General features: G+C 42.6%; 1 protein-coding gene across 1 annotated transcript; it reads left to right on the forward strand.

Moving 5' to 3' along the window:
* Positions 1 to 413: 413 nt before the first annotated feature.
* Positions 414 to 12,243, forward strand: LOC311107180 (uncharacterized protein). The gene is made up of 17 exons (XM_084149670.1): positions 414 to 552; positions 887 to 985; positions 1,082 to 1,243; positions 1,438 to 1,537; positions 1,799 to 2,019; positions 2,731 to 2,887; positions 3,077 to 3,300; positions 3,622 to 3,742; positions 4,087 to 4,283; positions 4,396 to 4,510; positions 4,729 to 4,898; positions 4,995 to 5,092; positions 5,276 to 5,403; positions 5,839 to 6,028; positions 11,686 to 11,827; positions 11,922 to 12,018; positions 12,101 to 12,243. The coding sequence occupies exons 1-17, from the start codon at positions 418 to 420 to the stop codon at positions 12,172 to 12,174; spliced, it is 2,430 nt and encodes an 809-aa protein (XP_084005796.1). The 5' UTR covers positions 414 to 417; the 3' UTR covers positions 12,175 to 12,243.
* The last annotated feature ends 314 nt before the right edge of the window (positions 12,244 to 12,557 follow it).

Here is a 12,557-nt window from a genome sequence, read left to right on the forward strand (position 1 = left end):
GTTGCTTCAATACAGTGGCAGCTGCGTTCATAGACAATTTTGCCATAGTCTATAACTGGCATGGATGCCCGAGTGGCGCAGTGGTCTAAGGCACTGCACCGCAGTGCTAGCTGTGCCACTAGAGATCCTGGTTCGTATCCAGGCTCTGTCGTAGCCGGCCACGACCGGGAGACCCATGGGGTGGCGCACAATTGGCCCAGGGTAGGGGAGGGAATGGCCGGCAGGGATGTAGCTCAGTTGGTAGAGCATGGCATTTGCAATGCCAGGGTTGTGGGTTCGTTTCCCACGGGGGGCCATTATAAAAAAAATAGAATGTATGCACTCACTAACTGTAAGTCGCTCTGGATAAGAGCGTCTGCTAAATGACTAAAATGTAAATGTAAATGAAAGGCATTTTCTTCATTTTAGGATGATAAGATGTTCAGCTTGGTCATACAGTTTAGGCTGCCAGGAAACCACTTGACTGAAGACCCTGTGTATAGAGTGGGCAAAACTTGTAGCTACACCCACTGGTCCTCCCGAGAGATTCTGTGCGACCGCAACTACATGGAGGCAAGTGAGCAGAGCATGCCCCAATGGAGATGTTTACAGTCGAGCTTGTCCTAACTGCCTGTATGAATGATCTGTTTAGACCTATAACTCTCCAGTGTTTAATTTAGTCTGCTTCTACGAAACAAAGTAGAGGCCTTGGCCCTTTCTCAACTGTGTCCTTGATTCCGCTCGCCTCTTCAAACTGCACATAGGACAACTTTAGAGGAGAGGACTCTTGGCTTATTCTCAATACATTTGAGGAGAGTGGACACAGATTGAGAAATGGCCTTTGACTTGATTTCTTATTGTACGGGAGGGAGAAAATGGTTAGGGAATAATGGCCTTTCTCCCCTAGGTGTCTGTCAGAAGGACTCTTCCAGACATCCAAACCTTCCCTGAGCAGCCCATTGGAGGCCCGAAAGCAAGGAGCGGCGACCTCCGGAGAGGAGCTGAGGTAGCCATATTTCAGTATCTGTAATTTCACTACAAAAATGTAAGGATGGCGCTGAACAGAATTTGTTTGACAATTTGTTTCCATTTCCTGAGACAGGCTGTTGCTTCAGGATACAAAATGACAGCAGTGGTCTTTAGTCCTAGCAAGAAGGTCATGAAGGTGGATGAGGTCCAAAGAAAGGGCTATGCAATAGCCAACACTCCCACAAGGCTAGTGTTAAGAAGCCCCCATAATGCAGAGGAGACGTACCTCCAGAATGTAAGATGACTTTCTCCACTTCCTCCATGAGCCCCCCCCCCACCCTGGTTTTATAACTGGGTCATGTTCAGTAGAGAGACCATTTGGAAACAGTGGCCCTACCTGAACTTGACAAAGAACCAACTTTTTTGCAACATATTTTAATACGTTGTGCCCTACTGAACACGGCCCTGGTGTGGTTGCCCCCTGAACAGGTAGCTGGGGTTCCGATGAGGGTGCTCTCAACCTCAACCTTCTTTGCGCAGAAGTGGCTGGTTACTCGAGTAGATGCAACGGCTGTTTGTCCAACACCAGGTTGAGTGTGAAATAATGGAGGAACTTGGGGAGAATTACGATCCTATACACCAGTTATTAATTGGCTCTAGACAAGACTTTCATTTGTGTTTTATGTAGTTTCTGTCAGTATCTGGGTATTGTTCAGTAGGGAAAATGTTTTGAAATGGGGAGGAACTAACAATTTTCCCAATTGGGGCACATTTGTTTTCAGTTGCAAAATGTTCTGTTACATGTCCACTGGCCTACTGAACATGACCTTGGCTTCTTGTTTCACTGCAGGGGCAGTGGAATTTACCCCAGAAGTGATCACCTGGTACATGCCCAGGCACATAGACCCACTTATCTCCTCTGATGCCTTCACCATGTTGGAGGTCTACATGGGAATTGACGCTAAGAGGCTGGACACTGAGGAAATGGCTGCCAGAAACTACTCGGTTTTAGTCACGGAGGCTCATATTATTGTTGAAATTCCGGTGGGGGCGGTTGGCGGCTATTTCAAGGTCAGCATGGGATGACGAATGTTCTGTTAATTGTAAATCAATCAAATATTATTTATATAGCCCTTTTTACAGCAGCAGTTGTCAGTGCTTTGCGGTAACCCTTTTCCCATGAGAGATGGGGAAACTCCTAGAAACATTGTCTTGTGTAAAATGTTTCTTGCACAAAATTCCTAATTGTCTGATTTAATCAGGCTAATACACAATTGGTATATACAGCCTGACACATTGGATTGCAAAATCGTGTAAATGTTCCTTACAAGCCAGAAAGTTGACTAAAATTACAGTAAAACTTACTCTACCGTTTGTCATGCGGCCGCTTGAATTTTGAGACAAAATATCCACAGGAAAGTATTGTTTACCCAACTTTTTAGAGCCGGTAGGTTTGCCGCTCAACGCAAGCAACGTTCGGTTACGCTCTGCTATTTACATATTGTGCAAGTATTTACTTTGTGAGTCTGTTGACTGAAAATACAAGCCGACAACATATACCTACCACCTCAAGTCTGGTAAACAATACTTTCCTTTGGATATTTTGTCTTAAATTACGAGAGGCTGAAGGACAAACCACACAGATAACCGGTAGAGTAAGTTTCTAAATTTAATTTAACTTTCTGGCTTATAAGGAACATTTTATATGTTGCACTCAATTGTGTATTACAGCCTGATTTTAATCAGACATTCCTAAATGCATCACTTGTCTCTCCCTTACAGAGCCATATTCAGGATAACCAGTACTTTGTCACTTACACCATTGAGCCCATGCTTGAGTTGTTGTGGATCGAGGAGGTCGCACACGAGGACACCAGATACAAAGTCCTCTTCCCTATCACAACACCTCCGATGGCCAGGCCGCCACAAGTTCGCAACTGTGAGTTTAGTTTAATGGTGCTTTTGGGCCTGCGGGAAGTTGGGACGCCTGGGTCGTTCATTATGCACAACTGAAGAAAATTTATTGAAACGGGGAGGCCTTACCCGGACTTCTACAATAACAAATGCTCATTTTCGAATTCCATTGTAACTCAATTCAAAATGTTTTCTTTTATTTGCCACTGAACAGACACGCCCTTAGACGCAGTTCCTGAGCAGGCAGTGTTTGTGTTTGAGTTGGGGACCTTCAACCTTGATGTGGCGCTGCTGAACATCACCTTTCCCACCGTGGTGCTAACTGTTGCAGAGTGCAACGCCAGAGGCTTCAATGTTCAGGAGCAGCGATCCCTGGACAACACCTTGAAGACCTTCAGGATGGAGGTGCCCTTCTCAGACCCGGTGGTCTTTCAGGAGGTGTGTTTCTGTTAAAAGCAAAGTCACATGCAGTAATTTGTGCATGCCCTAAAGTGGGTGAACAACAAAAAATATAAATAATGTACCAAAAATACTTTCTATCCCTCATTTACTCAAGTGTTTCCATTATTTTGGCAGTAGTATGCGTTTTCACTTGCCAATAGTGCTTGATTTTATGATAGATCTACAAGTTAGAGGAATGAGGGCAACATTACTTTTTGTAGTATATCGTTTTTAATAGTCCCCATATGTACTTAGTTATCACTTGCTGTTGAATAGAGTTCTGTTATCAATTGACCAATGCTCTTAACTTCACTACAGAAAAGGCCGGAACAAGGTGTCACAACCTTCACTCTACAGCTGATCTACGGCCTGGTCATCTTGCCAGAGTACACCACTTTCTCTCACTCTGCCGTTGTGGATGCTGTACTACTGGACATTGGTATGTAACTGTGGTCTCTGGACTACGCTAAACTACTCTTGAATGGTTTCCTCTTGTTTAATGATTGATCTGAAAGGAAATTGGCAGTGAAAGCCACATGGTTGACTTAAAAGCCCAACTAGCCATACCGTAGGTTTTTTCCTATGCGTTCTCTTCAAAGACAGTATTAAGCTTTAGAGTATTTGGACCCAGTGTCCTGTTCCTGATTTGCCAGGATCGTGCTCATTTTAGTCACACATAGCAAAACATTTTCAACTGAGAACAAGGGTTTCTTCTTGGACAAGTTCAAGTAGTACCTCCATGTTTTTTGTGCTTAATGAACACAACCCTGTTTGTCCTTGTAGTGCCACCCTCAGTCACTGGCAACTGTGATCAGGAGAACTTCTACATCACCGTGGACTACAGGAACCAAGAGCCCTTTTTCGTGGTCTTGGTTGGCAAGCGGCTGCTTAGCAATGAGCTTGCTCAACAGTATTTAACAGAAGGCGACGCAAACTTCACCATCACGTTGCCCTTCTCTTCGCCGGACGCAGTGTTTGAGGTACGATGCTCTCCCAAAACATGTTAACCAAATTGACGCAACTAGCCTCGCTTTACTTACCCTGTATACATGCATACTAAATAGACTAATGAACTCTCCCATCGGTTCTCAGTCAGTTCACTCGTCCTCTATCAGGAGCAGACTGGATGTGGCTCTCTTGAATCCTTACAACAACATGACCCTCAAATACTTTTCCCTGGCTTGCAGCTTCCTCAAAACACTGACTGGTTGGTTCTCAAACAATTAATTCAGATAACTAGTCATATGATATGGCTACCAAACCTGGGTTCCTTCCAATTACTGTTTGAGACTAATAGTGCCAGATGGCCATGATTTGCACTTTGGGTGCTGTTCTATTGTGCTAGGTAAGCTCAATTGTATTGGCAATAAACAAATACTATTTGAACCCAGGTCTGATAGCTACCTGTCCTTTGCCCCCCCCAAGAGTGTTTCTCTAACGGGACGATGACTGCGCTGGCGGTGAAGGTGGAGACTGCTCCCAGTCTGAACCCCGGTCTGCTGACCCTGAGCGACCCTGCCTGTGGCCCCACCTACAGCGACGACCGCTTCGCCTACTTCCACTTCACTGTTAACTCGTGTGGCACCACCAGGAAGGTAAAATTACTGTATTACCCTGAGGTGATGGGTACTGTATTTACGGACTGTTTGCATCTGCAGGCTGTAATAAGTCAATGCCCCTCTATTACATAGTTTATCAACAATGTCATGCTGTATGAGAACGAAATCTCCTTGCCAGATGAACTTGAGGTGAAGATTAACTCCAATACTTATTCAGCGGAAGAATATCAGTAAGTGCATTACACATCACAATTGTAGCTAATAGATTTTTTTATAAAGTATTTTTTTCACCAATTGCTCAATACTTTAACTTTGTATACAGGGCAAATGTGCCTCTTCTACCAGTGTAGGCCTGTGTCCACTCACTGCTTGATGTTTCCCCTATTGACGTTGTCTACCATCCCTCTCTTTAGGTTAAAGATTTCCTGCTACTATGTGGTCAACATCACTCACACATTGGCCTTCCTTACCAGGCTGCACAACGAGCCTTTTGCCGAGACAGGGACCGGTCGAATAATGGTCAGAATGAGACTCGCGCAGGGTAAGAGTGCACAAATTCAGAATTTCAACTTTACCTCTAAATTCTAGGAACTCCTGAAAATTGATTATAATATTGGAGAACTTGGAAGGTCTCCTTTGGCGCAAACATAAAATATTGATAAATTGTACAAAACCATTCCCAAAATGTAAGCATTATTGTGGTATGTTACTCTTGCATTCTGATTGGCTTGGTGGAAATGTTTCCAATCCATGTTGTGTCCATTTATCCAACCCTCTTAGATCTACAGGTGTGGCTAGGAGTTGATTTGGGAATTCGTCAGCCTCTAGTTGGGATAGCGTTAGCTATAAATGGGTTGTGTTTATTGGGGCACAACAGTATCCCAAAACGAGCATTTCTTAATGGGCAAGTTCAGACGGTACCTTCCTGTTTTGTGCCCACTGAACACTATGCCGGTTGTCTCGTTCTGTGTTCCAGATGCCTCCTATAACACGTTCCACCAGGAGGAGGACTATCCATTGGTGAGGTACCTGAAACAGCCTCTGCACTTCGAGGCGGAGCTGACCAGTTCCACTGACCCCCAGGTAGCGCTGGTGCTTGACCACTGCTGGGCCACCCTCAACGAGGACCGCGACTCCCGACCCAGATGGAATCTCATCATTAATGGGTAACTTGTTGCATTTTGGCCAATTGTTTCACCAAGTTATTCTACACAGGTGTGGTTCCTGAGTTAATTGCTTAATTAAGAACCCATCATGCTTGGCAGGCCATGATTTGAAATAGAGTTCATGACTCTTGTAGAATCTATGCCAAGGTGCATTGAAGCTGTTCTGGTTTGTGGTGGCCCAACGCACTAACCTTTTTACGCGTACGATCAAATTCACACGTTTAAACAGCATTGTCTGAGAAGTGTCTTAAGGTTTTGTACTGATGGGGAAATTAAGGTCTACACAACTTTATTCCTCAACTTCACCTTTGCCTGTAAAATAAATGCTAACTATCATCCAAGCATCACGGAACACATCCACAGCTAAACTCATTCCACAAACCAGCCTAAATAACAGGTTGCTCTGACCAAAAGTTAGAGACCTAACAGCTAGACTTGTTTACAATGTACCACAATGGTGAGCACAAGGGAGAAATGGAATCTTGTTTAGAAAAGGGATGTTGGGTAAGCTAAAAGCTAAATTCTTGGATGGCAGCCGGGTTTGACAAGCAAGCTCCCTAATCCCAGAACGCCATTCACTATAAGACTCAAAGGCCGATGGCTGCGCCCATTGCCTGAAATATTAACTTGATTTGGGCACTCTTCAGCATATTACATATCTTTTGATATATACTTGTTACGGCGTCTACAAGAACCGGAGCACGTGACTTGACTAGTCGTTTACAGTGTTTAACAAATCACAATGCAAATAGTCATCACCCCAAATACAAGCCTACTGCCTAACATAGCACGAAAGCTGAACAGGGTTGCAAGATGATGAAACAATTTGAGGGTTCACTTTTGTGGGGGGTTTTCAAGTCTATGGGGGAAGGGATTGTGGAGAGGATGATGCAGGAAATATTACTGAGATGGGATTTATCAATAATTGGGGGTTAAACAATGTTTTTATAAGCTAAATACAAATAAACCCCTGGAAATGGGTGGTCTGATCTGGCAACCCTGCGGTATCATAGTTTACAATCTGATGCCGTGTTCAAATCCACTCATCTCAGACGTCAGTGCATTCAAGACAATTGGCTACTCTGAGATCCCAGTTGTCTTAAACACCATAAGTCAGTTAAGTGAACATCCCTTCACCTCATTTTATGACATCTTTGGTCTGACAGATGCTTACGTGATAACCAGAATGCGTTGGGAGTCGCAAATAGCTTAGCATTAGCTCAAATTCAGTACAACCTTCAAAAGTATTTCACATGTGTCATTACAATCTATGCAAGAATCGGCATGCATGATTTGTCACAAGTACTTAAATTGAATAAAACAGTAAATACATTATACTCCATACATACGGTATGCTACAGTAGAAACGACAACATGCTATACAGAAAATAAGGCACTTTAATAGGAACGCAATGCGGGCACCAGGGGAAAAAGTTTGCGAGTTCTGACTAGCTGTGCAAATTTCTGCACACTTTATCTGGGGAAGTGCTTGGACTTTCTTCGAAGAGATGTTTGTCCGGCTCATTTAAAGCCTCAAACATAAATAGTCTGCAACAGTGAAATGGGCTACTTATGTGAATTAATGAGGTGACACATTTGAAAATAAAACATAGATAAATAGAAATTAGCAAGTTGAAACAGACTATAGATAATTATCAGGCAGTGTGCCTTGGTTTGAGGGCAGTGCAAGTTAAGTGTCCTGCTTAACAATCACGTTTTGGAACAGTGAGTGCATTCTGACATCACACGCATTAAAAAAGAAACTCACACTGGGGCGACAAAGATATTTGGAACTTGCATGTGAAGGTTAAGACACTTTGGTGTTTCCTTTATTTTGGCAGTTGTATTCCAAATGTTATCCTGTTGGTTTGCTGCAGTTCAGTGTTGTGCCAATCTAACGCACAGTTCAGATGCTGAACTGCTGGTCAGTCAAATAGAAATTAAGAATGGCTGGCACGGTTGAGAGCTTTGCTTGACTTTCTGATTGGTTTCATACAACTGTTCTTAACACTGACTGAATACTACTTGTTGGTTTTGGGTTGAGTTCAGGCATAACAGTGACCTCGTGTTAAAACACAGTATTGCACTAAACCTAAAGGATGACTCGCAGCATGGCACTTAATGTTTGAAACTGTGAATAAGATCGGTTTAAAGGCCCCCCCAGAGGAAGTTGATGCCACTTGCAATGTAATTTCCTGTCCTAGAGGAAATGCATTTTTAATTTCCACCTCGGAAGAATGAATGCTTCTATTATTTATATAAATAATTGGGTGTGGGAACCTCCACCTGGAGTTGATTAACATGACCAATGCCGCTCAAGTGTAGCTAGCTATCTTGCTAACCTTATTTAGCTAGCTAATGTTGTCTTTAGCTTTAAATATATTTTTACTACACCGTATTCAAAAGATTAGTGAGCTGGATTTGTCATAAGCATTGATTTAGGGGGAAACTTTGCTACAGATGGAAACCACTGGCCTTTAACTTCGCCATCTTAGTATCTAGCATTTTGGCATCCTCCATAAATTGGATAACTATTGAAAGATGACTATTTCTACGTTGTAATGGACACTGCAACCTTTGGTAGTTAGGCTGCGGTACAGCAAAGCCAAGTCAGCCTGTGCTCATACTTCTCTCAGGGGAAGTGAAATGATGGGCTACAATGACTTTGCCCATGATTATGCATGCTGCAAAAGACATGCAACTACATTCTTTGAATATTTTTTCACGGGTGCCTTTTCATTATCTGGATACACTCGTGGTTTCCAGCTAATGTTACACTAAGCAGTTTAGTGGTCAAAACATTCATCTGGGTGACAGGGTTTGGAAAATGCTATCACGCAATTATACCATTTTATGAAGTGGGTGTGTATACCAAACATTAGGAACACCTTCCTAATATTGAGTTGTGCCCTCAGAACAGCCTCAATTTATCTGGGCATGGGATGGGGGCCCACAGGGATGGGGGCCCATTCTTGATACACACGGGAAACTGTTGCGTGTGAAACCCAGCAGCTTTGCAGTTCTTGACACAAACCAGTGCGCCTAGCACCTACTACCCTAACCCGTTCAAAGGCACTTAAATATTTTGTCTTGCCCAGTCACAAACACAATCCATGTCTAAAGGCTCAAATCCTTTAACCGGTCTCCTCACCTTCATCTAGTTTGATTTTTGAAGTTGATTTTTTAACAAGCGACATCAAAAAGGATTATAGCTCTCACCTGGTCAGTCTGTCATGTTTTGTACAGTCAGTGTATATATTTTAATACAGACTAGCTCAAATTTAGTGAATTGATATTCAATGGATTATAAACCGTGGCGGTGCAAAAAACTACATTTGCACCCTCTATTTTAATTTGTTCCATGCCTCAGGCGGCCAAGTGGACACGAGGCTGTTTGGCTCATCTGTCAAAGGAATAACTTTGCATCTGTTTCTGATTTTAGATAAACAATGTCATGCTGGTGGGTGGTAACATTCAAATAAAACCTAGCCCTAAAATAAAAAAACAGGCAAATGTTTTGTATATCATAGGAAAGGGCACCACATTTGCACGAAGTGGGCAGTTCGGATTTAACACTTCAAGTGCAAATATATCATACTTTGACAAACAATTACTTGACTTAAATTGTTGTGCAACATGAGAAAGCTCTGGCCATCGTCTTTCAGCTCGACAGTGGATTTCTACTGGTGTGGGTGTTTTAATGTCTCGGTTAACGTAACATGTCTTCAGATTTCACAAATCCTTTTTGCTAATATCTGGCAGTTGAACAGTAAATTTAATGTCACAAAGATGCAAATCAAACATCTATGACAAATAAAAAGTAGGCGTGAACTGTCAATGCATAGGCTATTTTTTTTTATTTACTTCGGTGTGTAATAGTCGCGCCACTCCCCTCAAGTCCTCCACGTGCGTATCTGAGGCCATGATTGTGCGTTGGTTTGGCAGTGTCGTATCGAGTGAGTGGTGGCAATTATTGCTGATGAACAAAGGAGTCCGCTCATACTGAACGTTGATCATAAGGTTTATTCAGATCACAAGCTTCAGCATGAGTGACAGGTGACATGACACCCGGAGAGCGACGCCTCAGAATGGCCGCTCTGCCCTTTCTGTAGTCTAGCCCCTATTTATAAACAATGCAAAAAGATGCTCCCTCTTCTGGCCAATCACCAGTCTCCCCTGTCTACAACACACTTCCTGTCTGTATGTGACATTACACTAAAACATTCCCTCTTGATACTAAAATGAACATTCTTTCAGTTCCACTTAAAAACATTTAACACCATCATAATCTCAATACACTACATCAGCCAAGCAACTTTTTGCTTGATATTTATTTTGTGTGTATATATGTCAACTTTTCTGGCGGTGGAAGAACTGCTCTGGCGCACTGCATGAAATTATTAATTAAAATGAAGTACTTATTTTGGTGACGCCTACTGTATATTCGGCACCGTTGGTTAAACCACATTTCATGAGCCATGCGGTCAATTAATCAATATTCAGACTAAAGGGTGCCTATAAGGGTAATTAGCTGCACTTTGAGAATATATGACAATATAGTCTGAACATGTGGGAAACAGTCTAGAAGAACCTGGATCTTTTAGAATTTTAAGACCATTTTGAGGGACATTGCACTATACACCACATAAATGCATTTTGGTCAAAGTAATTGAATATTTTTACATTTTAGTCATTTAGCAGACGCTCTTATCCAGAGCGACTTACAGTTAGTGATTACATATTTTTTTTATACTGGCCCCCCGTGGGAATCGAACCCACAACCCTGGCATTGCAAACGCCATGCTCTATCAACTGAGCTACATCCCTGCCGGCCATTTCCTCCCCTACCCTAGACGACGCTGGGCCAATTGTGCGCCGCCCATGAGTCTCCCGGTCGCGGCCGGCTGCGACAGAGCCTTGATTCGAACCAGGATCTCTAGTGGCACAGTTAGCACTGCGATGCAGTGCTTTAGACCACTGCGCCACTCAGGAGCTCACAAATATTCATGTTGGACATACAAAGTACGGTTTGAAATTTGACAGTCCTCATTTTAACAATGCTTACCTATCTATAAAAGCCATTGAAGTAGATCTAAAGTAATGTTTTATGTTGAGTAAAAATGCTATGCAAATTGCCATTCTAATATGTCATTGCTAGTTTGACCCCTTTTGATGAAATGATTTATTTATATATAAAGGGCTTTGAGTAAGTAATAGCAATTTAATTTGAATTTTTTTCAAAAAGGCTGAGTTCACACAGGCAGCCAAACTCCATTTTTTTTTTTACTACATCAGATTTTTCTAGAGCTGATCTGATGGGCCAAAAGACAAATTGGTGAAAAATAAAATCAGAATTGGGCTGCCTGTCTAAACACAGCTGAAGTCTAAAGGGATAAGTGTTATTTTGGGCAGCGCATTTATTTAAATCTGAAATAGTTCCATCCACATGTATACGGTAGATCTCATAACAAGGGGACATAATGGACAATGTTTATTGTCAACATTTTGACACGGCCAGATAGAGCCAGCCTGATCAGGCTGTTTTCTGAAGAGCCGACAGAAAATAAAACCAACACACCACCATAAGACGTCGTACACAAGGGGGATGTGGTTAAAGCGTTTCTTGTTCCTAACATGGTCCCTTTGTACACTGGCAGCTGTGCAAACCCGGAGGATCCGTACCTTGTGGTCTTCCACCCAGTGGTAGCTGACGCCAGGGTCCACTTCCCCTCTCACGTCAAACGCTTTGAGGTCCAGATGTTCTCCTTCACCAAGGAGGCAGATGACCCGAGTGGACGGGTAAGTTCACACTCTTTTATTGGTTAATGTTGTTTGAGTGGCAATCATCCCTCTTTTTTTTTATCTGACACGATCAAATCTATTTGATTCCTAGATCTTTGTCCATTGTGATGTGGCCATCTGTGATGCCAGTAGTCCCTCTGGCGGCCCCTGTAGTGGACAATGTGTGACTCAGGACAACCCGAAAAGAGGTATGGCATGTTTTAAAAAAATGATTTTCAGACACTGTCAAACCTAGACCCATAACTGAACTAATAGGTTTTCTCTCAACAGGTCAAAGACATGTCAAAGACCTATTTGAGGAGCATAATTTAAATGTTTCTTCTGGATACATTCTGTGGGTGTAGTGTTTTATTCCAACATGTCAACGAAGTCAAATAAAGTGTTCTATATAACAATTCAGTTTGCTTTACTTGCATGTCAAAATAACTCCTGACTTAGCAACAAACTAGAGGCATGTGATCAGAAATGTTCTCATTGATCATCTGACGTGTATCAATCAACCCTTTTGTAAGCATGGAACTGTAAACTCAGAACCATCCACCTGAGTTAAGTAATCAGATGTAAGTGTTGCGCACCAATTTCCCGTCTAGGACAAAGTCACTACTACCAGAGAAACAATTGGTATCAAAACAAAAGCTTTACAATGTCCTGTAGGAAGAACTGACTCAATGTTATAGCAGATGGTTTGCCGAAGTGAGGCCAGCATGGCAGTGATACTGAGCTGCAG

The sequence above is a fragment of the Coregonus lavaretus genome, assembly GCF_964263955.1.
Source record: "Coregonus lavaretus genome assembly, chromosome: 31".
Taxonomy (NCBI): domain Eukaryota; kingdom Metazoa; phylum Chordata; class Actinopteri; order Salmoniformes; family Salmonidae; genus Coregonus; species Coregonus lavaretus.